The sequence below is a fragment of the Pelmatolapia mariae genome, linkage group LG20, assembly GCF_036321145.2.
Source record: "Pelmatolapia mariae isolate MD_Pm_ZW linkage group LG20, Pm_UMD_F_2, whole genome shotgun sequence".
NCBI lineage: Eukaryota > Metazoa > Chordata > Actinopteri > Cichliformes > Cichlidae > Pelmatolapia > Pelmatolapia mariae.
The window spans coordinates 32,603,817-32,630,605 of NC_086244.1; the positions used below are offsets into that span (position 1 = coordinate 32,603,817).

Sequence of the window (26,789 nt, forward strand, 5' to 3'; positions counted from 1 at the left end):
GAAGTTTATGACTTAGGCCACATTAACCTGTGTCAGCGCAGCGATTCTCAGACCTTTTCTGAAGATCAAAAAAACTCATGACCCATGCTCCACATTTTTTTATTGATAACAATCATAAAGACTCCATGTTGGATTTTACTTAAACAAAGGTGAACGTTATCAGTGCAGCAGCAGCAGCAAAGCCTTTATGAAGTTCCCTAAAACCCCCCCCCAAAAAACAAGTCATATTCATTCACTTTAGTTTCACTTCATATTTTTCTCACAGACCTTTAGTTTGCTATGATGACTAAAAGAAGAATAGCTCTCATAGTCTCATCCTTTGCTGTTATATCATGATATGAACCGGAGATGAATGAAATACAGTCGTGCATTCCTTTCTTGCATTGTGTGGGCTGCCATAAAGCCCACACGATGGATTTTGAAGACCCTGGCTCAGAGGAAGATATATGGTATTTACTTCACTTTGTATGTGAGCTCTTTGATAAGGGCTTCAAGAAGAAAATAAATGACATTGCTCCAAAAAATCTTTCCACACTGTGTAATGCACAAATGAGAGAGATCTGCGCCTTTTGTGAAGAGTCAGAGAAGAATCGAGATCCACATGTCGATGTCTCTTTTTTTTCCGTTGTTGCTGTTTAAGCTGTGAGAATCAGTGTGGTGTCATAAACCCCTCAGGTTCCTAAGTTTTTTTCTTTGGGTCTGTTTAGGTTTGGTTGTGTGAGGTCATCCTGGGTTCAGGTAAGATAATCACACATGAAAAGGTACATTTGTAGCGTGAAAAATGGATGACTTCACCATTTAACAAACTAAAGCAATCAGAGAAGTGTTTGTCTTGCACTTGTTAGCTTAATCACATTAAACCACACTGTTTGCTTCAGTGTAAACTTAATCAGCGTATAATAAAAACTCTATAATGGAGAATGCTTTCATGTAAAGCCAGTAAGGGAGGAAACAACAGAGGCTGGGATGGTGTGCAGTGAGGGAGAGAGTGCGAGAGCGAGAATGAGGTGAGCCTTAGTGTCAAATGGCTTCTACATGACTAATCTAAATATTTCCCTGAGACAGTCATTCCCCTGGAGAGCAGAACGGTGAGACCGAGATGCAATCGATACGAAAAGTGAACGTCTGCCCTTGTCGCTAAGTACGTGATACACAAACTGCTGTTCAGGTGTCAGAAGTAAATTCAAGACCTCAACTTCACACTGCATTAAGAAAAGTAAATGTATATATAAATTGTAACAAGTGCACTTTATTAATTAAAAAAAACACATCTGTGCACTGATTGTAGTTTTTATCTCTCTTTTTTGTATTTGGGGTGAATGAAGATGTGAAAAAGTGACAGGAGCTTGTAGAAAGTGATTAATGACAAATGGCGGTGGTTTCAGGAAACAATTTCTGGATGTACACTAATTGTTCCACGATGCAGTCATTCCCACAGAGGCTGGTGCGGAGCTGAGACCATCAGATTAGATTAGAGACCACAGACCCCGTTTATCTCCGAATACCACACACTGACAGGAACACGGACCACCACTAAGGGAGTCTCAACAGGTAAAGACTGCGCTTAATGGGATTTTACCCCTCTGTGAAAAACATGCTGGTTGTCAGTTTATATGAAACAGAAGATGTAAATGTGGGTTTTTGTAAAAAGGGAACATATTTTAAAAAGAAAAAGGAACAAGGGGGAAAAAAGCTAGAAAAAAATTATAATTTCTGTACTTTTGGAGTCGTTTTCAGAGCCGAGAGAAGATTCAAAACAGAGAAAATGAAAGGAGAGAAGAACAAATACTGTAAGCAAACAAAAAGCCGCAAACAAACATTTAAACCCCTGGTGACCCTTTGTGTTACAGCCGCTGCAAGCTGTTGACTCACACAGAAAGAATGGCCTGAGTTTTTTTGTTTTTTTTCCCCCGATCAAAGAAAAATGTGATTTAAATGTTATAATAAATTATAAGATCGTCTCTCTAAGCCACACTGATTTTTACATAACAGAAAAACCGCACGGCCACTGTGGATAAGTGTGGGTAAAGTCGGGAGGAGATAATATAAATAAAAACAGGATCCAGATTGTCTCAGGCAGCATTGATAAGAAGCTCTGAGAAAATAAACAGAAATGTTGAGAACATGGCACTGAGTGATTTTAACACCAGGGGGGGAAAAAACTGCACACAGGCTGGAAAGGTACAAACAGCCTATAAATACTGGATGTACAAATATGTAACTTAACAGCCCGCACAGAGCTGAGTTATGATTTGACTATCTATCCTTATGCTGGCTGACTGCCTGACTGAGTGGGTGGCTGGCCAGCGCAACTGATGGCTGTCTGTCGGTTTCGCTGGTTGTTTGTCTGCTCTTCTACCTGTTTGGCTCTCTGACAGCTTGCATGCACGTCTGACTGATGAGGGTATTGATTTGATCCGGCTGGGCAGGGTTAAGAAAGCCAGCACTGTTCTGTGTCCTTGCTGTGACCCTGAACTCTACCTGACTGGCTGGCGAGCCATTAACGTGGCTGTCTGGCTGTCTCGATACCGTGCTAAAGCTGCAGAATGAAACTAGATACTGTAACAAAACTTCCACGTCTAACAGCCACCACAAAGGAGCGCCGTGTCTCGCAGCAAATCTTGGGTTGGTCTGAATATTATTGTGGCACTTCCACATTCCTGTGTATTTCTTATGTGCTGGGCAGAGTCTTCATTTCACTAAGCGTCACTTTACTGATATGTGAAAAAGCTCATCAAATCAAAAATTGACTCGCTCACTAGTGTATAAAATCTAGAGATGCGCTTGTGCAGTCTTTGCAAACCAAAAATATGTTGTGCAGCTGACCTCGTGCAGTCGTTTTTCATCTAAAGTTTAGCTGTTCTCGTCTGAAGCATAATACCTCCGTATTGGTGCCAACAGAGGCAATCGTGCCTTTGAGCAATAAATGTGGAAAGCAGAGGAAGTTAGGATGTAAGAAACGTGCATAAAATAATTTTGGCTTGACTGGAATCCATTACAGTCCTATCTGTATGTGTCTTCTTTTTTAAAGTCTTCTCCCCCCTTGTTTTTTTAATGCGTAGCCCCTTCTTTAAGTGTACATTCCCAACTTCTGTACTTTTTCCATTTACCAATTGCTAAACTAAGTAATACTAAGTGATCAGGTCAAAAGGTGGAGACATTTTTATCAAATATGGACAGCTTGGCTGCCAAGGAGAAAGCTGAATAGAGGTGGAAATGTGGCAAAGCCTCTTTCTGCTTTTTGAACACTGTTTCTGTCTCCATGCTAAATGGAAATGAATGGTGAGTGAATTGTTTGTTGAGCTAAGAACCACAAAACAGGGTCAGAGGAAGAAAAGCGGAGCTTTTGTGCAGCACAAGTAAGGAATTTGACAAAGATAAGAGATTAGAGGGGATATTAGAAGGGTGTGACTTTCCTCTTAAACCATCAGCAATTAGCCCTATTAAGTCTCTGACACATCAGCTATCTCATCTGCTGTCATCTGACTGTGTTTTATGTGTGTATTTTGTGTTACATCTCTTGAGTCTACCTGTCCTTAAATGGTAAGCAAATGTGTGCTCGCGTCCTGCGGTTCTAACCTTGCGTGGGTTTTGCGTTATGTCATCCATACTGGTAGACAGAAGGCCATCTTTCATGGCCACATAAAGACGTCTCCTGTCTTCATCAGGCAGCAGGGAGTGCAGGTCTCCTGCCATCAGGGGTAGCGTGAGCAGCCGGCCATTCTGGATCAGCTCTGAGAAGAAGAAAAAAGGAGGGAAAAAACACAAAATAAGGGTCTCCATTCTTATCAGTTTTTAAAAATATTCACGGGAATCTGGAACAAAAATGGCATTAAACTGAAAGAAATCTGTTGTTTGCAATAAAAATCTAATCTTTGTCTTATTCATTAGGCATTACTGTATATGAAGAAGTGTTTTCCACCATAGAAAAGGTCCAACAGCCTCCGTGCTTTTTACAGTTTTACTAATACATGACAAATAGCTTTTAAGTTTTTGCAGACATGTCTGTAAACTGCTGGTGACCAATGTGCTAGCAAACAAAGCAATCTCGAGGAGAATTTCATACAGCACTGTTTATGTCTCTGCAACCATTTTCACACTAGCGACTGCCAGAAACCACTTGCAACCATTTGGGGAAAATACATTTTTTTCCTCCCAACTGGTGGTTGTTGGATGGTCACTGACAAATCTAAAGGCCTGTGTGACTGGTGCCTAATCTGGCCTTTCCCTAAGCGAATAAAATATACCTTCCAATACTTTGATACACGGGTTTTTCCATTCGCAGTTTGGTTGCAATTGTGTAAAAATCAACAATAAATGCAGGTTTTCAAAGTAACAGACTGTGAGAATTATTAAACCTAACTATGACGCAAATTTTGTCTTAACAGATCATCACTCGGATCATCTTTGAGATAAAGTGACATGTTGCACAAAGACACAGACTGTCCCACGCCTGCAGCACCAATCACAAACGGAACTGGCAGTTGTTTGTTTTGCTGCCTCATTTTTTCTTACCAGGTTGGTCACTCTGTTCAAACAAAGAATACTGAAATGTATCTCTCATGAATAAACAAACGTAGACAAACAATACTTGCACATCTCTAGACAGACTGGATGATAACAACCGGATCTGAAACCTCAGATAATGAGAGCACAGATTGCATTTTTTTTTTAATGATTGCACCATGTAAACTATGAGAACTATGGTGCGGGGAGATCGGCCGATTTCAGAACAAGGACAGAAATTGCATGTCTGTCTGTCTCGTGCTAACTTTCATATTTTATCTGCCAATTCTTCTTCTGTAGATCGGATTTGGCAAAACTAAAGCATAAACATATAGGCTTTACAGCAGCACCAGACATGGCTTCACACGTTGGCAGCTCTACATAGCAGTGAGGAGTAGAAAGAGCTTATAAAAGTGGTTCAAACTTTAAAAAACAAAAACAAATTTGGCCTACAGTAATAGCAAACTGCATACTCTTATTTATCAACCAGGCTCTCCTGCAATGCTTTAAACTGAACTGAGAAGGGATGCACAAAAGCAAATTTCCAAGCTAAATGTTCAAACCGAACCCAAAGACAGATTGGTATATATGAAAAAAGAACAATTCAACTTGCATTTGTCTCGTTGGCAGAGAGCACGACTTTATTAAAACCATCATGCATAACTTTGGATTGTTTGAGCTGTAAGCGTATATGTGGTGCAGTTGGTGAACCACAGTATTTTTTCTTTCTTCAAGCAGTTAAATCTGACCTAACATTGCGCATTGAGATGCATTATACACAACAGCTGTATTTCCACTCAAAGCAGGGGTTTGGGGGGAGCAAAATAATACTCGCTGTAGTGGGAAAAAAAACCTTCCTAAAAAGTTGGTAGATCCCGTGGGAAATTACCTGATGGAGGCACGGTTAATATAATGTTTCCTAGTGTGGCAGGAGTGTGAATATGCATTCATAGTTTTGCTACCAATGTAAACTAACTTTGTACAAAGCAAATGCAGAGTTGTAACAGGAAGCTAACTGAATTATTTTTCTGTTTGTACAGACACGGCTCGATCAGATTTCAGTGTAATCTGATAAAGCTGAAACCTGTTTAACTTTTTGTCCATTTTGCCAATTTGTGCTAATCTCAAGTTTGAGCAAGCAAGCAAACACTGTTTTGTAGAGCTCAAAAATGAGAAGGAGGACAGAAAAAGCAAGTGACAGAAGGCGAAAATCCCCGAAACTGTCATACTGCATAAAGGACACTGCATAACATTCAAAGACAAAGAAGTGATAAGCAGCAAACTGGGGCCAAAGGTATTTGTCACAGCTGAAGTTAACACTTGTTTGTTCAGGTAACAAAAAGAGTGTTTAAATCTGGTGATACTAACTAGCCACAGTGAGCTGCTGAAAAGTTTTCGTTTAAGTTTATTTCCTCTTTGTTCAGATTGACGAGCTGCAGAAATGCAAATAGCTGAACAAAAGTCTCAGTTTGCACTAGAATTCAAACAACTTCACTTTCATTAAGCAGCTCTAAAGTGCAGCTTCAAAGAAAACTTTGCATTTAGGCTAGATTTTGAACTGGAAGAGTCCTCTACAGGTATTCTGAGCAGCTTTCAGATCAACCTTTGGTACACAAACCAGGGAAATTGCATATTTAGCCTGATCTGGAAATGCCTGTGCATTTCCCAGAAGGGGTCAAACAATGTGGCTGGGTGATGTCTATGCCATTTGGCCAAGCCTATACCTACCCACTGGGGTTCACAATGCCAGTACTGATAGAAACACTTGGAAACACCTATTAACTGTATAATACCCTAAAACCAGCATAAATCAAATCATTTGCAATAAAACAGATAGCAAACTGTTGAGCACAGAAGGTGAAATTCCTTAAGAATGAGAGCCCCAGTGTTGCATAGAGGAAGCATTCTGTAGGGCTGACTGTAAGTGGGCGGCTCAGTTAAGGTGCCTTAAATGCTAACATTCATGCAATACAGCTGCTACTTATACTGAACATTGCAGCTCCCATAGATGTGGGTTTTCTCACTGCTGTTAAGCAGGCTTTGGAAAAGTCTTCAGAAGCATACATGTGCAATCTGAAGTTCCTGTTCAACCATTTCTTGATGTGTTTTTAACTGCTAACAGGCAACAAAGAGTGTGCAAGTCCATCACGCTCAAGTAATTTTACAGAAACTCGAATCAGATCTATTTGGGCCATGTCCAAATTCATCAAAATGTCTAACACGGCGGAATGACAGGTTCCCACAACTGTGTCCAATTAAGAAGTGTCCTGCTGTTAGCCCATGTGACTTTTGTTCCCAGTTGGCGTGTACAGTCAACTGTCGACTTTCTTGACATATTCGAGCAAGCAAATATTTGTTCCCTTTTTGAAACAGCGACTATTAACGGAGCTGATCAGCAAAGGATTGCACACATTTGACCTTCACTGCTATCATGCCAGGAAAAAGTCCAAGCTGTCCAAAAAAGATCAAAACTACAGTTTGCCAAAACCAGGTCTGCTGGAAGATTTTGGTCTGAGTAGATGAATCTAAGATTATCAGGCCACAGAATCAGCAGACGTTTTTTAAACAAGCATCGCACACAAATTGTAAAGTGTGTTAGAGAGGAAATATTTTTGGGATGCTTCACTGCCACTGGGACTTGGCAGCTTGCAGTCATTAATTCAACTGTGATAACAGGATAGAATAATGTGAGGCCATCTGTCCAAAAGCTTAAACTCAATCAAAATCAGGCCTTTCAACAGAATAGGAGCACAAGCCGATCGACCATAAACGTTTATGGAATGGCCTCTTCAAAGCCCAGATTTGAATCATACTGACATTTTGTGGGAGGATTTAAAATCAAATTGAAAAACCTACTTGCAGCTGAAGGAATTCTGACATCAGAGTTATGCAAAACGCCACACAAGAAGTAAGCAGAAAATGCTAGCCTTTGAATTCAAAGAGTAGCACATGAGAACCCTCCAGAATATTCCAGTTGTTAATATATTTGTTGTACAAATTACTAAAAAACAGACTGCCTTGAGGTGTTCTTTCCAAATATATTTTCTATAAGTGCATCTGGCTGTTGGACAAAGAAATAAAGTGTTTTTGCATAAAAAGGTATTTGTTGTAATGTTGTGTTCACTGTGTTACCACCTGAGACCTGTGACGTTCAAAGTGCAGTGAAACCCTGAAATAAAAGTGAGAGGGTAAAACAGCAAAGGTGAATGAAGTCAGGAGAAAGGAAGAGGGAGGGGAGACGGGAGAAGAGCGACAGCGAGGAGGGAAGATGAGAAAAATGACACGGCAAAGTGACAGCAAGATGAAAACGGTCTGATGGGTGGAGACAGTTCGGAGATGAAAATGAGAAAAATGTCAAAACACAACACGATGACAGACAGTTGAGAAAAGGAGGGGGCGGGATGAGGCAAAAGGGCAGGAACAGAAATCCTGGTCTGAGAAATTAACAAATACTGATGGGTAATGATGACGAGGACGGTTGATGAGAGCAGTTGAAAAAGTGTGCCTGTAAAAATAATACTGCAATGATGTAGCGGGGCAAATGATGGACGTATGGAAGGATTGAGAAAGAAGTGGAATCAGGGGAGAAAGCAGGACTGGGTGGGGGAAGAGAGTAGCCGTAAGCGTGACAGAAAACTATGCAATAAAAAAGTGAAAAATGATGGATAAATAAGTAGATAGAAGGGGAGAACGGCAAAAAGGCAAGATGAGAAACAGCAACACTGCTATGATGACAAGATGAAAAATGGTGATTGGATGGATGACAGGTGGGGGAAAGAGCAGAGAAGACAGTGACTGTGGGAGAAAAGAGGAAAACAATGGCAAGAAGGATGAAAAATACAGACAAGAGAAAAAGGCAAAGAACAGGTGATGAGGAAAAAGAGAAGGAGAAGGAGGAGGTGACAGAAGGAATGCAAGAAAAATGCTGAAGACAGAAATGAGAGGAAGCACAACATGCTGACAGTCAGGCAAAAAAACACAAGAGATGGATGAGCAGAAAGGAAATTAGTGTAGAAAAAGAGAAGAAGACATGACTCAATGGAAATGGGAAGATAATGCGAAGCAGAGAGCGAGCCGCAGTAGGAGAGGAATGGCCTTGCACACTAAAGGTAGATAGCAGAAACTTATACTTGAGCTCAGTGTGAAATCTCCCCGGGTACTTTGTTAATATTCAGCAAACGGTCAGAGAGGTAAATTGTTTTGCTTCACACTGATCTGAGCTTCATTAATCCCAGAAGGAGCATCAGCAACACAAAGAGTGCAACACAATCGGGACTTTTAGTTTGGTGTGCTCAAAGTGTTTGACGTAGTTGCTGCTGACAAAAGATGCAGACGAAAGTCCTTACAAAGCCTTGACCAAGGTTATAGTAATAGCTGACTCCCACCTAACCCACCACCTCCATCTTAACAACAGATTTCAATTCAATTCAATTCAGTTTTATCTATAAAGTTCCAATTCACAACAACAGTCTCCTCATGGTGCTTCATAGTTTTCATAACTAAAAACTACAACAATCAGACAAACCCCTATGAGCAAGCCCTTGGGAAGAGTAAGAAGGAAAAACTCCCTTTTAACAGGAAGAAACCTCCAGCAGAACCAGGCTCAGGGAGACAAAACACCAAGTGCATCATGGGAAGCCATCAGCAGCCCAGCCCAATTACAGCGTAACTAACAGAGGATTCAGGGTCACCTGATCCAATCCTATGCTTTATCAAAAAGGAACGTTTTAAGAATAATCTTAAAGTAGAGTGGGTGTCTGTCTCCTGAACCCAAACTGGGAGCTGGTTCCACAGTGGAAGGAACTGAAAGCTGAAGGTTCTGTGAAACATTGAAATGATTCGTGCAAATTATGAAAAAAAGAAAGAAAGAAAGAAAGAAAATCTGTTGTAATCAGTGCTAATGAAAACATGCCCCTATTTTTATACCACTCCATTCATCACTGCCATTCTGTTTTTATTCACTGGGCAAACAGTGAAGTGTTTTCCCCTTAATCAGCAAATGAATGGTGAGCAGTGCACTGCCATCAGCTTCGATTGACTTGAAATCTTCTACTGCTATTTCTCTTCTATCACAACTGACAATGATAATGACAATAGAACTGAGTAGCTCTACCCAAAAATAGCGTGCAACATTCATCAAAACACCAGAATGGAAAGATGCACATCTTGGAGAAGCTTTGCAGCACTTTCAAGTGGGGCCGTGTTTACATTTGAATGTGCTATTCGTGATGGCACTCATTTCTTGATGCATGCTCAATAAGCCAGTTGATCATCAACTTTCTGGGATTGGCACTCGTTAATTTTCAGCTTATAGTCTCTTTTCTTTACTCATTCCTAAAAGAGCTACTTTGGGCTGCTTCCTTATTCACGAGGGGTCGCCACAGCGGGTAGCGCTGCATGTTTGATTTGGCAGATTTTTCACGCCAGATGCACTTCCTGATGCAACCCCGAAGGGATTTGTGTCTCCAACCCTACCAAATTTCAAAATAATAATGATAAGAAGACATTCACTGTTTTTTAAAAGTGGTCTATTTATGTTGAATATTGAATTTGAAGCATGCGTACTCAACTTCACAGCTTATATTTAACAGAATGGTGTTTCTTCTTCAAGGCAATCAAAGCCTGGTGGATTTCATGCCTTGCTCGGCCTATTCAAGCATCCAGCACTTCATTTGAATTACAGCGTGTGCGCCACAAGAGCAGCATGACCTTGCTTAATTCAATATGAAGGGGGGGGGGGTTAAAAAAAACTCAGCCTAATTGAATATGAAACCACCTCTGCAGTAAAAAATACCGGCACCATTCAGCGTCACAAGATCCTATTGGGTAAGACAGGCTGAAAAGTACAGCTCATAGTTTGGAGTTCATTAAATCAGCATTATAACAAGGAGGATGACACTCCAAGATGGGAACTGAGAGTGGATGTACCAGAACACACATGCACGCGCGCGCGCACACACACACACACACGTATGTATATGATTGTGTGTGTGCAAAGATGGAAAGTGGGTGCAGTGGGTGAGTCAGCAGCACATGTTTAATGCTGAAACAAATTTAGATCTTTGCATCCACACAAACACGTACCAACCCATTCTCTCAGTTTGGTTACAACTCTGTCTTTACCCTGCACATCCACCCACACACACACACACACACACACACACACACCCAGGAAAACTTTGCACCATTCAGACATCGACCATCTTGACCTCACCACGATGAATGGCTCTTATTCAATATGGAGAAAAAAAACACATTCTTTCTCCACCATACACACACACAAACGCACACACACGCACACACACACACACACACCCTTGACTCAGTCATGAAGCACCAGCTGCACCCACCCCACCCTTACTCATGGGACAGTTGCCTTGGTAACGGCAACCATGCCGACATAATTTCAAAGCTGGGGGGGGTTGGGTCTGTGTTGTGTTGATGGGTGTCTCTTGGACTCTACACCCCCCTACCACCCAGGTCTCTTATACACACACACAGATGAATAATCTGGTCCACACCTCTCATCAACACTTTGGCTAAAACACACAGCAAAGTCTGGAATGATGGAGTGTTGTTCCAAGACATCAAGCCATTTAGGTAATGGGAGGGCAAACAAACACAGACAAGCTTTCATGCATACCACTGACCACATGCATTTACAGATATTTCACAATGCAGCAAGCATCATCTGTGACCCTGTCCGCCTGTTTGTCTGCCCCTGACAACATTCAGCAGGATGTTTACACACAGACACCCACCATCACCAGAATCTCTGGCCATTATCAGCAAAGCGCAGTGATGGAAAGTCAACCAATTTCACCTCACACCCCCATAAAGCTCCTGAATGGAGGCGTCTGAAAAGTCGCAGTCAGAGCGCAAGAGAAAGACCAAAGTTTTGTCCGTGGCAGTTTGTGAAGAGTTTATCGACCCAGATGCAATACGCTTTTCGAGACAGCGGTCTTTTCAGAAACTCGGAATTACAATTGATTTCTTTCTTCTTCTTTTTTTTTGTTGTTGTTAAACGGATTCTCTGCTCCCTTCAAATCAAACTGAAAGCTGGAAGAACTATCTGATACCAAGATAGGGAGTTGTCATGTGGCACACAAAGACGAGCAAGGTGAGAAATACATCAGATGTGGATAGCAGGGCGTAAAGTAGAGAGTGAAGGTAATTACTGTTTTCTCCCTCTCTCCAATCTTTCTTTGTAGTGACCTTTCATAATAAAAGACTTACTTACTCTTCGACCATGTTGTACAATTCTCACTAGTCTACCAAGCAAACCATTGATCACAGAAATCTGATGGACTGTAGTAGTTATGGCACTATAGAGGGAGAGATGTGCTAAAAACTGCATTACTTCCTCAACCCTGCATACACCTGTATAGTGTTATCAAAAGCTGTCCCACTGAAGTGACGTGAGTCTTAAAGAGACAAGACAAAGCAGAGAAAATTAAAAGTGTAACTCTAATATATTAAAACGGAACCAACTACTTCTGATCCATCAAAGCACTACAATCTGCTCTTTTGCCACACACTCAAACACACACAAATGCACACTTGCCAGTGCAAGCTCTTGCAGAGTTCAACCACTCTTATCAGCATCAAACTGACAGGGAGGTCAATGAGGGTCGTGACCTCTGATCGGAGCCAATTGGCCTCTGACTCCTGTCACTTGGAATCAAAGACGGAAAAGGTTAAGATGTAAAAGAACAGACACGCTAAGACATAAGCCTACAGGTCAGTCCAGACGCACACACACAGATTTTGTCTCTGCGTGAATGGTTCTTTTATATTAGTGCAACAGTCTGCCTGTCCTTATTCGCCTTCTGTGAGTGTTATTATTTACATACTATTCATTTTGAGGGTCTGTGTGTGTGTTTCTATGTGTGAGTGGCTGGATATTTTTGTCCATGGTGAACATTAGATTAAAGGTTGCTGGTCATGGGAGCTCTGATGGACCTTGATATGATTAGAGCAAATGTGCGGCGTGTGATCCGGCTAAGAACATTCCTGCATTGCACATCACTGACTGACACGCACGCGCACATCATATGCGCGCACAAAACATTGCATATTATGATCAAACGAACATGATTTTTTTGCTGATCAAGCTGTTTTCAAATCCAATTTAGCTCGATGTTGTTTGTTTAAGACGTTTAAGGCAGAAAATGTTAAGTATGTTTGTCATTCTCTCTGTTTTACAAGCCCTGACGCAGCAAACTATGCTAATCATAGGCTCTGTATGCATTATGTCATTTGCTACACAGTTCACAGACGACATTCATATGACACTAAATAGAGACTTCGAAATGAGTTCTAATTTACTTTCTATAAATAACTCGGCTATAGATGTCAGAACTACACTATAGGGATTGATTCAGACACAGTGCAGTGACTGGTCTGCACTCTGCAGCAGAGGTAACCTGCTGTGTACGTGTGCAGCTTACAGCAAAGAATGAAAAATCACTGAAGAAACAGATAAGTGTAAAACTTAAGTTTTCATGACACCTCCTCTTACAGAGGATGGTTACTGGTACTAGTTACAGCCTGTCAGGAGCTCTGTTCGGAGCTAATTTTCTTGTGCAGAGAGTATTTGTCTTGGCATCTGTCTTCCGGAAGTACCTTTCATAACAAATTTAGTAGATGGTCAGAAGTGCTGCTTGTTACATGAGAAGAAAAAAAGGCATAACTTCAAAACTGAGCAGATAAGTGGCCCGTAGAGATTTCTGTGTGGGTTTATCCATCCACTTTGGCGTTCCACCCCAACAGTCACATCAGGAGCAGGAGAGAAGAACAGAAGTGAAACAAGGATAAAAAAGAAACTGCAGTTCCTCAAATGGTCACTTAAGGCTGGCTCCAAAAGGAAGTAATTTGTATGCCAGTGAATACAAAAGACATTTGTATTCTACAGTATGAGAGTTATTTGGTACTAATATTATAAGTTATATGTTATTTGGTACTAGTTATTTTGTACTTCTGTACAGCACTTTGGTCAACGTTGCTGTTGTAATTAAACATGCTATATAAATAAAACAAACTTGAACTAATTCCCCATATGCCCACACATTGTAATGCCAAACTTCAGAGCTGAAATAAATTGCTGGAATTTACAGCCTGGTACAGAAAAACAACAACAACATCTATACTATAGACAATATTTCAATTCATGACAGCTTTAAGAGCTCATTTTGACTCCAGGTGGAAGCTAGCACAGGTGGCTGTTTGATTTCCTGTCTGCTAGGCCTCACCTCCACTAATGTGAGCCAGTGAAGTGCACCTCTGAACTATTCTATGGCGTCTTCTGAAGCTTGGTGGTTTGATCCTTGGATGCTTCAGTCTCCATGCCAAGTAACCTTGGGTAAGATACTGAACCCTGAGTTGCTCCTAATTCATTCATCGGAGTGTGAGTGTTAGAAAGTACAAAAGTCTCTTAACACTAATTACCAGTTATGTGTGTAACACTCCTACTATTTATGGATGCAGCTTGCTAACCAAATTTGCTAGTGCCAGATGATAACTTAGCTCTCTGATCTAAATATGGGTCACTGTCGGCTCCAAAGAGACTAAGACGCAGTGCTAAAACCAAGTCTTCAGAAGGGCCTGGCCCACAAACCGATGGGTGACATCATGTTTTGTACTTCCATTTTTTCTTTTCTTTTTTTTTTTACATATTCTCTGCAGTTCTATCTTTATGACTTATTTTGTTTGATGTTTGAGATTTCCTCTTATGGACGTGACTCTGTGCTCTGAGCTCAGGTGGACTGTCAAGGTGAGGCTGGCAGCCAAGGTGCAGGGATGACACTGAGAAGCATCAATTTGATACACGGTACAGCGAATGTCAGCACAGCTTTTCCATGCCAGCATCAGAGGAACAGATCATGAGTACGTGACTATGCGCACCGCTGGACAGGTGAGCTGATTTCATTAGCGAGCAGGAGGTTTCAAGAACGGAAACTTTCCCTGCTGAGTGAGGAACTTGCAAGCTATTTCAAGAAGAACAGAAGAGGTCTGTAACTCTTTCAAAAGTTGGTACTGACACATTTGAAAAGTGAGTGGCATACAAGAGAAAATTGAAAGAAAAAGATGATGAAAGAATCAAGTTGCTATTTCAATCGTTATCTCACTCCCGGGAGTCCAGCTTTGTTATTTTCCTGGTGTCTTATTGCAATCTCTTCCACATCCAGACACTCCACTTATAGCTGCGTGCACACACAAGTGACACTTATCATTAATCTATCCAATTATTATCTCATGGCCTAAACCATTGTCCATTTATAAGCTGCATACAGTGTGTGTGTGTGTAGTTTTGTGCGACTGCTTTTGTCTGTCTGTTCGTCTACCCGCTGAGCCCTGGGGAACTTTAGCTGTCTGGTGCGGCGTTCCCAGGGGGAGGACTTTGTTAGCTGCGCCATCGGGGAGGGGGTAGTCTTGGTGGGGGCGAGGAAACCGGGGCACATTTCCTGTGGAAATGGGGTTATCACTTCACCAATTACTGGTGCAATTACAGTGGGAGGCCTGCAGAAGCCTGGGAACAAAGCCCATAGGCACACAGATGGGCACTCGATGTGGGGACACGCACGAGCAGTATGTGCGCACACAAAATCTTTTCTAGCTCGCAATAAAATCTAATTGTCTCCTTGTTTTTTCTCCCTTTCATGCCAAGTTCTCGCTACTTTACATCTCTCACAAAGCCCGACTGTGTTACAGAGGGTGATCGCGCCGCCTTAAGCTCCCGCTGAGTGTCAGAATCCACAATGAGCAATAATGATGAATGAAACTCTGACGTCCGACGTGAGGCGTCCCAGATGCCGAATTAATCGTCTGCAAAATAACACGCAGTACACAACATGAATCTGGAATGCCGAGCACTGTTCAACCAGACTGCACATAGACTCGGCTGACATTCAGTAATCATACCTTTGTCTTTTTTGAAATCTTTTTTTTAATAAGAGTATCCTGTGCTTTGAGGGGCAAATACTCCCTTTTTAATTTTTCTTACTGTTCCGAACAGGCTCAACTCTTCTCTCACATCGAAACATATGCACCCACATACACGCATACATACCAGAGCGGAATTATAGCCAAACACACAGACACACACTATATCTGGACTGTGTCACCAAGAGACCAGACCCACGTGGACAGCTTGACCTTTGACCCTAGAGGGAACGATTATTCATCATCATCATCATCAGACTGTTCGTTTAGGTCGCTGTGCCGCTACATGCACACACTGGAGTCCATCCGCTGTTTACTTTTACTCTAATTTGTTTTTTTAAATTCTAATTAATGTAAATGAAGGATCACTGAGAATTCATTGTTTTCGTCTTTCGCTTCATATTCTCACAGTTATACGCAGCCTAGTGTGGGGAGCTGCCCAGTGCAGACCAATGTTCTGGGTTAACTCATTTGCTAATGGCAACAAAAACAAATCTTTTGCATTGGACAGCTGAAGTTTGTCTATTTTCCCACCCTGAGCTTCACAATCTGAAACACAAAGAACCTTAAAAGACATTTAGTACTGCTGAAGTTAATGCTTAGCTTCTGTTTCTTAAAAAAAGAACAGTTTTGTAATCCATTAATGGTGAAAACGTATAGATTATAAGCTATTTGGAGCAAATGGACAAAAATCCAAAAGGCATGTGATAATTTTTTTTCCTCCTTCAGATTCAGTTGAGTCAGTGTGACATCTGTCTGTGATTCTGCTGACTCTGAGTCTTCAAGTTCATGACTCTGCAGTGGGCTCGTCCAAAGAGGAAACAATTGCCCTTAGTGGCCTGGACTGGAGTCTTAAATAAAATCACCACTGTGTTGTTTCATAGACTGTGAGGCAACACATCACTGCTGATGAGCTTGCTCTGCAGCACAGTTGTCATCCACACTGACCTGTTAATGTGAAAAATGGCTACTAGATGCGTAGCGTGCTTCATGGATATTTTTTTAAATGGGCAGCCATGAAGACAAGTAGCTGTCCCCTGACGGTTATGGACAGCCGTGATGTCTACAGCGATTTACAGGCAACTTTGAGGGTCAAACTTGTGAAGAATCTTTGCTGTAAAGCCAGCCCAGATGATCAAACACATTATCTGTTACTCTGCATCCTCTGGCTTCTTAACAGGAAAAGGAAGTCTGACTTCCAACCTTTTGTGGCGCATGTCTGATCTTTCCACTGCTGCTAAAACAGAGAGAATCTCATTCTTGTGGTTTCTGCTTCTTTTGCGGAGACATGGGAACGTCAGATCGGTAACATGAGAGGTTAAAGATCGGCTGTAGTCACAAACATTTTTAAAATACTCTCAGTGAGCCTCGACCTTAATCTCAGCGAAAAATCCCAAATTAGAAGTCCTTCACAGTCAGTCTAAGAACAACTGACTGAGGAAGCGTGGTCGACTGATTGTAGATGTCCTATGCTTTCGTTCAAAAGGTGAAAAATAATTAAAAATGACTGTTAATGAAAATGGGCATAGAACAGAAAGTAAAATCCAGACATAATCAGAGACTACAGTCTCGATTACAGATGGATTTTAAGAGAGAAAACTTTAGTTTAAACACAAATATACATTTCCAGCCACTTGCTGTTAATATACCTCTGTATCCTCTACATTTACACTCATATCCTCCATCTCCAGCTTGGCCTAAACTACACCTAATGAGGTAAACTAATGGTCAGAGTAGATCTTAGCACTATTGATCCCATCTGCTTCTGGCTTGCAGCTGATGAAGACCTCAAGTGTGTTTTGTGGATTAAAATCCCACAATACCACAAAAATACTGCTAACATGAAGGAAAGCTGTGAGAAACATACATTTGGACAAAGATGAAGACCAAAATCACAGAAAACAGCCCAATAAAACTTTTCCCCCTCCATTCATGACTCTGAAGCGTCAGCTCATTAAAAAATATTGAGCTTCTTTTGTTGTTTGGGTCTTTACTGAGTTTCCCCCTGTCTGGCTTTCAGTACACAGTAGAACAAAGTTAAACTCCCTAAACAACACCTGAATAATGGGAGTAAAAATTCAGTCTCACACCGCTTGAAAAGACTTGCTGACACACAGAAAGAACCACAGAGGAATGGTTGGAAACTCAGCTCTAGCTTATTGACAGCAGGTCAGATTGGAGCAAATTAATACTTGAGGGAAACTGAAGAAATATGAAGCTTGTGGATTTTTACTTAATGACTGGCTAAAGATAGCGCTCTCATATTAACACCAGAAACCTCCGGAGGGTAAATTTACAGCATGTCCACTGTTGTCATGGGTTGCTGTTGCCAAAGCAAGGGTGTAATTAGACTCTATTCACCGTCTCTGTCCAGAAACAGGAGAAACCCCTCCACCTCAGAGTCCCTTAATCAGGGTTTTTTTTTTTAAATCTTAGCAAGTACTTAAAGTTTAGTGTAGGTCTTCCAAATATTCTGGAGGAATCATTTTAAACAGCAGAGGAGGGTGAAGTCTTTTCAAGAGCCTCGGTAGCAGCTATACTTTTCAAATTAGTCTGCAAGCAGCTAGTAAATTAAGGTCTTCTTCCAGAGAAAAGGCAGTCTTAGTTGAGTCTTTTATGAAGCGTGGGATGAGCAAACAGCTGCGGTTTGACTTCAGCAGTGACAGGCAACGATTGCGCCACCACTGGGGCCTGGTACCATTAAAATTAATAACAGAGAATATCCGGATTCTGTGCCAGATATCCATCCCAGTGAAATCCAAGTCTCAGCAACATCCTCAGCCCAGAGCCTGGAAAGCACTGGCCTAGATAGAAACAGATCTGAAAGAATAAATGAATAATGAAATATTTCTTGATTTTAATATCCCTCTGAAGGCTTTTGTGCTTTATTGGGACACACGGAAAACAGAAAGGTGAGGCTGGAGAGAGGGGACGAACTTGTGCACGCCAGTCAAGCGAACAAGGAACAAAACAGATTACTGTTCCTAACCTGGAATCTCAACACAGCAGTGAAATAAAAGTAAGCCGAGGTCGAGTGCTAACTGTTTATCTGCTTCTCTGAGCTGGAAAACACGCTAAGATATATTTATACTTAATGGTAATCCATTAAGCTACAGATTAAGCTAACGAGCCTGAATAGCACTAAAATCTGGGAATCCAAATAAAATCCATGCTGAACTGTGAGGTGAGAACATCAAGTTTAAAACCAATAAACCGTCCTATCTTTTTGGAACAGCCTGCATTTTCTTTTTCAATCTCTCTCTATTCATTTAAGGCAAACAGTGGCCACATATGCTGACAGCTGCTGGTTTGTGTGTCTCACAGACAACACAGCTGCATAATAAATGTCCTTCTGCGTTATCAAAACCAGTCAGCTCATGGATGGGCAATGCCAGGGCTTTAACCGTCCTTAAATATCACAGAGATAAAAGTGAAACTATTTAAGGATTTATCTTAACTATAGCTTTTTCTGTAGCAACATTTTCTTTCTTAGAAAACCCAGATTGAGTCCCGCGGACAAGCGCATGAGCAAACATGCATCTGGACGTTGATGAACTAATCTACTGCGTATAATAACCACGCAATTTGCATTTTAATAGCATGCAATTTAAAACGACTCATTACGTTCACATTACAATGTGGGCATTTGTCCAGAGAGAAACTGCAGGATGAGTGTAAAACGCCCGGATTACGCCCCATCACAAGGAATCAGCAGTTTAGAGGTGAGCCATCAAAGCCAGTGTCTCCATTCACACCAAGCAAACTCTGACTTCATTCCAATTCACTACAGAGACTGACTGCTATTAAATGTCTATGGCAAACCAATTGATGAAGTGAATGCCACATGAATAAAACATGACTCAGCCTCTGTGTGAGTTAATAGGTTCGAATTCACTTAGATAAGCCAGCCACAGCTCCTCTGAGGCTTTTATGAAGTTTTGCTGTGGTAATGTGGCGAGGATGATATTCTCATCCTCACCACATCATCGTGATGCTTCCTTTAGTTTCAGAGTTGGAAGGGTGGTTGGTGCTGATGCAGCTGTAAGGGACTGATTTCTTCTTTAGGAACTTGTAATGATTGTGTTTTTGTACACATACACATTTGTGTAGCTGCGTTTGGGTATACAGCGTTACTGTGTGCATGAAGTCTCACATGCTGCATCCAGAGTAATTATTTTATAGGGTCTTCGTGCAGCAGTCCACCAAACAGGTTTCACCTAACACATTCCTAAGCAAATGTGTACGTCTGCATGTGTGCGGGGTACACAGATCGTATCTATAACTGCCATTTTCCCTCAAGAAATGCGCACTATCACTGACTGAATGGCTGGGATAATGGACTCATTATACACAAGTGTGTCTGTGTGTGTATTGGCGAGTGAATAAGTGGGATCATTTAGCCATTAAGAGATAGGTGGGGGTTAGGAGGTAATCAAGCGTGTATTTAAGTATTTAAAGCTGTTTTGTTTTGTTTTTAATTCTGAGACACACACAAAGCTGTTTGGTCAGTTATATTTCTCAGTAAAAGGTAAAAGGACCTTTGTCATATATATATATCACTGCAGTTTTCAGAGATACTGCAGGATACTACATGCCTCCAAACCCAGTGACTGAGAATTCAAGTCACATCTGTTGTGGCTGATAGCAAAGTTGATAACACAAACTGTCTCCACATATACATCCAGCCAGCGCCCCAGTGGCCTAATGGATAAGGCACTGGCCTCCTAAGCCAGGGATTGTGGGTTCGAGTCCCATCTGGGGTGAATGTGTAGTGTTTTTTAAAGTAGCTCAGACAAGCCTTGTGGTTGTAGTTAAAAAAAAAAAGAACAAAGTAACATTCGCTGTCAGTTGGAAATAATTATCTCACATGCTCTATCCACCACAATCTCCTCCTACACTGCCTTGGCAACTTTATAATAACTAACATCTTTTCTTGCTGCTGTAAAATTATTACAGTGACTTTTTGGGGCATTTGCTGAATTAACCAATACAGTTTTTTTTCTTGAAATCTAAGAAAACACCCATCAACTTATCCAGTCATTATTCTAGTCACAGACTCGGGATTGTGAACAGCAGGCATGACTGACAGCAGAGGAAGCATGCTAGTTCAATGATCCAGGGGTCAATAAGGCTAGTGAGCGTTAGCATTGTTGTTTTACTACGTCACTGCTTTTGTCCCATGGTCCCAATGTTGTACGCCCTTTTACATTCTGAACTGTCTCATCAGCAGTGCTGCTACTGAGGCACCAACCCAGTGGATACAATTTTTTTGTTTGGGTTTTTTTTTTGTCTCCTGTACCTTTTCCCTCAGTTGTCTATTTTCCTTCTATTACTTCATCATCAATTTACTGCTGCTGTACCACTCACTTAAGTCTGAGGGATGCTTTTGGTTTCTGCTTCAAAGCTCTTTGTAGTAGCCAATTTTCTCCAGTGATAGGGTGAAATACTTCACTTAAATGTCAGCCTTTACTGTTTTTTCTCTTTTAGTTAATCATCTGCTGTGCATCCCAAAGGAAAAGGAAAAGCTAAATGTACAGTGTCTCTAAGCGGCCAAAAAATATTTCGAGTAATTACAGCAATTCCATGACAAAAAAAAATCTCCTCCCTGTGTCTGAGGAAAACCTCTGTGGTGATGAGAAGGGAAATGACCACAGCATAGAGCTCCCACAGAGAGGCAGAAAGAGCGTGCACGCGCACACACAAACACAAACAAATGTGTACAACAGCATGATGGTGGGCACCACAGTAAACACATCATACTTTTCTTTTTGTTCTCTTTCCAGAGACGAGCATATTGACCGCTGTAGATAGGAAACACACATACAGACACATATATACATACGCACACGCACACCTACACCGCTGCTGTTCAAAGATGCGAGGATTCGTCTCAACATAATACACAACAAAAAGTAAAATGGGCAGAGATCCTGGAAATGAAGCTGCTCTATTTAGGTACATATGCAGAAGCCTTTAAACACATGCACCAACACGCCAACACTCACACACTCCATATTCCTGTCCAAGAATATGCAGCCATATATATTCAAGGACATGCAGGCACCTATTGTATCACAATCACTCAATCAAAGCTACTCCAGATTCCATTAGAGCCAAACTCCCCCCTGGGAGAATCCAAAAGGATTCCCCTTCTCCCTCTCTCTTTACTTTCTAGGTCACAATTGGTCGACTCCAGATTTAAAGTACGGATTCTACAGCATCTTTCGGCTTATGCAAGGATGTGTAATCAGCTGGTGTCGTAATCAACGGTGGCTCCGGTAAACATGATTAAAGGGAGTTGAGTTTACCTCGCTGTAACTAAAGGCCTCAAAAATCCTTTTCATTTGAAAGGGATTCGCCAGAGCCGCGAGGGCAAACGCTGAAATCCAAATCCTGTTTTAATTACAGGATTTTGCTTTCACAAAACTTTTGACCGTCACGTTTGTTATCCTCAAACAGCAAAACCCCAAAACGGGTCAAAGTATTAAGTCCTGCCCTATTCAGTGGTGACAAGAGCATCTATAGCTACAGTGTTTGTTACGCACACATCATCCTAGAGTCCCCTTGTTTCTTCAGCGAGGCAGACCCCACCCAACTGCTGCATCCACGAGGGTAAAGTAAACAGTAAAACTGGAGCAGCTGATGCAGAACAGCACCACCTTTTAGGAGCCAAAATCAACTCCGGTTCACCAACGCATCAGCCTGTAACAGCATAGTTCATGCGACATGCTGCACAGTGATACAAGTGCATGGAGAAAGAGGGAAAAAAGTGTAATGCACACAGAAGCACAATGCAGTTCTCCACCGACAAACAGCTGAAACTTCAAGTGGCTACAGCTGTCCTTTCCCTTTTTTTATAAGGAGGTTCTGTTATGTGTGTCCTTCCACCGCTTCGTGAACCTCACTACAGCGGACAGATCGGCCCGGGGCCAAGAAATAATTAATTCACTGATGATCTGAATCTGGGATTTCTGCCATGAGATAATTATTTCTTTGTTAGCCATAACTGAAACTAACAGACAAGGACACATTTCCAAATCCTGGAGGAGGGGGCGAGGTGGGGTGACGGGAGGTTTGAGGTGCTGTCATGGAGAAGGTCTTTCGAGTTTGAAACTTCATTAACGAAGTGCTTCAAAGGGGCTGGCAAAAGATTTGAGCTTGACAGGAAATTAATCTTGAGTCGATAAAGTAGGCTTTGCACATGAATTCTCCATGCTTTCGTTATGCTTTAGAAAAACTTCTCGATTGATAAGGATAACACTGTAATTGGGTATTTTTTCCGCTGACTGTCGTCTGCCAAAGAAGCAGCATGTACAGGTCTTCTCATAAAGCTGTTCATTACTCCGAGTAGAAACCAAAATACAACGGGAAGAAGAAGCAGCATGACTTTTTGTCTGACAAAGTCCCAGTTTAGCCAAGAGAAATCAGAGACAAACACTAAAATAATTACCCAAACTGCCAGCAGCAAACATCCTCCACACTATCCCACTTGATTGGCTGGTTCATCTTTACCTGCCGTGCCTTCTACAGTTACACTTGCACACTATTTTCTTGTGCAATAAGAGCTTATCTGAAATACTCTTATGAGTGCTGCATTTAAATCGGTTCTTTCGTTTCTTCTTTTCTTTCCCGGACTTTTGTTTTTTATGTCATTTGCCACGTCTGACATGTGGTTTTACAAAGACTCTTAACTTTCAAGAATATGCTGTTATTATTCAAAAGTGACAAAAGGACAAAAGCGCTACTTTTCACTTAAAGTGTCAGACCTCACAGTGAGAGGAGGAAGCAAGGTGGGGCTAAAGATACGGCTGTCACACTCTGAACCTGACTACTGGAGGATGATTGATTAAATACAGGTGGTTAGAGAGATGGAGGACAATATAGGAAAGAAAAGGGCTGATGGAGACAGGTACATGAACAGAAAGGCTTTGTATAATTTATACATGAATTGCATAACAGTGTGTGGGCATTAATAGAAGAACAAAGAAAGAAAAGTGGGAAAAAAACGTGAAGCGGTACATGATTCCAGCCACCTGCATGTACGTGTGGGGAACCAAGACTTGAAACACTAAAGGAAACATAAAGAGAAAAGCTCAGAAATGGACGTGCTGCTTCTTACCAGGGTGTGTGAACTGCAGTCTGGGTTGAGATGCTCTCCACGCTCCTGTCAAGGTGGCACCGAGGTGGGCTAGCAGGACCGCCACCACCAGCAAGTACATCCTTCTCCTCATCGCACACGGGGAGTCCAAGTCCAGGTTCAAATCTACTGAATTCTGGCAACTGACACACTAACTCAGTGTAGTACTCAGGGAAAGGGCTAACCTGCCTGCCAAAGTAAACTGTGAAGTCCCAGTCACAGTGATGTCTAAGTGTGTCAGGCTTAAGTCCAGATCCTTAAAATGATTCACAGTTTTTCACAGGAAGGTAAGAAGTAGCACTCATGCTCAAACTTTACCATCTTTGTGTCTGCGATGCTATCTGTGCACGCGTCAGAGATGGAGGCAGAACGTACTCCAAGAAAATGAGTGAGTCGTCTCTCTGCTGCCTCCTCGCAGCCTGACAGCTCTCTACTGTTCTGTCTCTCGTCCCAGCTCCTCTCTACATGTGCTCGCTGTCTCCCTCCCTCCCTCCCTCTCTCTCTCTCTCTCTCTCTCTCAGGAAGGAGAAGAAAAATCCGAGATCTTTGTGGCCACACATATGCAGACGTGCTCGCCTATTCACTCCGCTCCGGGAAAACCTTGTTAAAGTGGAACTGAGACGGAGAAATCAGCTTTCATCTTTATTCACCATTCTCTTAGTCTCTCTACCGACCTCTCCTTATTGCGCTTACTCTCTCGCTCACTCTTTTTCTTTTCTTCTGATGGCTTTATACTTACCAAAAAAAGAATTACATGAGAAAAAGTGGCTGATAAAAGATTATAGAAACTGATTTTTTTTTTAAAGCAACAGGTATAGACACGTTTATTGTGTTAACCACTCAATGAAAATAGGTTTTGAGAATCGATTAAGAATAAATCTACTTTTTATGAGAGGTGAAAAAGGTTTTTAGCGTTTCTATGAACCGCAGGTTCCAGCCTCAGGACTGCGTTCAGGTGAGACCAACTCATGAAACACAATCAGGGGCCGAGCCAAGAGGTGCACTAAAAGTAAATGAGTGAGATCTTACAATCAGTTCCAAAACAACCCACACAAAACACCAAACTCTACCCCTCAGTCTCTTTCCTTATCCTCATTATTTTCTCTTTTTCCACTCCTAACCCAAATGCAATCATTACCGAGCCCGTGCCTTCTCTCCTGCTCTGTTATTTTCATTAGATACCGACTCACTGGAGTACAGCTGCGCCGGGCTGAATTTTTCACCAGCTCAAGTTCAATCACAGGCTAGCGGGGACGATTTATTCATTCTCCTGGATAAATAATGAATTTAGGTTACGTGCAAATGAACAAGTATACGCTCCCTCTGAGGATTTCTGCTTTGTAAATGATTTATTCTCCAAGCTTGTTTGTTATTGCATAATTAGTGCAGGTTTTTCTTTAAATATGACCCAGCGGTTTAATTATGTGATTAGATGTCCTCTGTCTTGGTGTTTACACAACCTCATAAAGCTTACAGTTCGTGGAGGTCAAATCTGGTCAAACCCGCTCATTAATTAAGTTATTCAATTAGTGAAGGAGAAAAACTCTCTCTATCTATAGAGACTCCCCTTGTGATGACACTATGCACTACTAAAGTGACCTTGGGCAAGACGTCACTGCAAATGCATCTCTTGGTAATTAAGTGATTCTTTCGGGGTGTGGTCAAGGAAAATAAGCATAACTGAACCTCAGATATATTCATGTGCTGTTTTGTATCACTTAGAAACAATGCATTATTATTTTTGCAGTTACAGTACAGCCAGCAGTACTACTGCTTACCTCTCATTATAGCAGTGCCAGTCCTTTTTTCACCCATGCTGAGATCACCTGCAAGTAAAACAGTGCATATAGTAGTGTTGCTTTTATACAGTCATCATGTCCCACACTAACCGCCCGGGCTAGTTTTGTGTTTTAGACAAACAGGTAACGCAGGACAGAGAGATCCTATGCAATAGATATCCAAATGTTTTATGTTTGGACGTGTTGTATCACTTGTGTTTTGGTGTTTTGATAGTTTAAAAAAAATGCATAGCACTTTATAATGTTGCCCTCCAGATTTAGCATTACATTAGAAAGTATTTTATTTGAATTTAGGGTATAATCATACCTTTAAAAAAACTTAGCAGATAGTACACTAGAATAAGGAGGTAACAACACAATTTTTTAGAAAGAATTCAAAAAACCTTTTTACTCTATGCACCTTCGGTAAGCGAGTAACTTTTACGTATTTTAGTGGAAAAACAAACACTCTTTCAATACCACAAGTGTTGCTATAGCCTTATCCTCAAAAGGCAAGGTTAAGTGTTATAAGTGACCCTAAAAGTAATGTAAGCATACAATATACGATGGGGAGGTTAAAACCACTCCATACTTCGGCCCACATCCCTAAAAAAGTCAGTTGTGCATACAATGTAAAATGGGGAGGTTAAGCTTCTCCATTATGTCATCTGTACCCCTAAAACGTAGATGTACACACGATGTAAGAAGGGAAGTATAAGCTATTCCATAATATGGCCATACTCCTAAAAATAAAGCATACTTACAGGTTAAAAAGGGAAATAGAGTTCCTTTGAAATATCTGGAAGTTACTCACTACTTAAAATCACTTCTGGTGTTTCTTCTTTCTGGTAAAAAAACAGAATTGTTTCCCTCTTTCACTAGTGTACTGTACACTGTAGGTAAATAAAAATACAGCCCAATTTTGGGGGAAACCCCCACAGATATTATGTGTTTTTACCGTGGATTACTTTGATTAAGTGTTGGGGAAATGGAATTTCATGCTACAACTTTTAATATTTCCTTTCCTACTGCACCTTGAAGCTGTTTCTACAGCTTCTGTTGGTAAAGTGTTAAACGTCAAGTCAGACGTGACATTTTAGAATAACGCTACTGCGACTGAAAATGAGGAAGAATGGGATGCTGGAGTAATCATTTACACATGTGAGTCTCTACTGAGTCAGCATTTGTTGTCTTTCGATGTGCAATTTGTAAACAGCTGGTTGAAATTGTGCAATAATCTGGTAAAGCTACAGTTTCACCTGTCAGTAATGGGCCAAACAGAAATCCTCACCAGCAACTTAGCAGTACTACTGATGATGCAGGTTCTTCTCCTGGTTCTGATGTTCACATTTCTAATACCTAAAGAGAAAATGTGTAAAGTGACAAGCTTAAAAACATTAATGCTGCATCCATCTCTTACCGGAACC

General features: G+C 41.3%; 1 protein-coding gene across 2 annotated transcripts in view; it reads right to left on the reverse strand.

Moving 5' to 3' along the window:
* The window catches only part of sema3h (sema domain, immunoglobulin domain (Ig), short basic domain, secreted, (semaphorin) 3H), a 53,319-nt gene extending 29,322 nt beyond the window's left edge, over positions 1–23,997 (reverse strand). For both annotated transcript variants that reach the window (XM_063463307.1, XM_063463306.1), the window contains exons 1-2: positions 23,567–23,997; positions 3,580–3,734 (exon numbers count right to left, since the gene is read on the reverse strand). In XM_063463307.1, the coding sequence (XP_063319377.1) occupies positions 3,580–3,734; positions 23,567–23,678 (267 nt within the window). In that variant the 5' untranslated portion in view covers positions 23,679–23,997. The remainder of the gene's footprint in view (positions 1–3,579; positions 3,735–23,566) is intronic.
* Between the last annotated feature and the right edge of the window lie 2,792 nt (positions 23,998–26,789).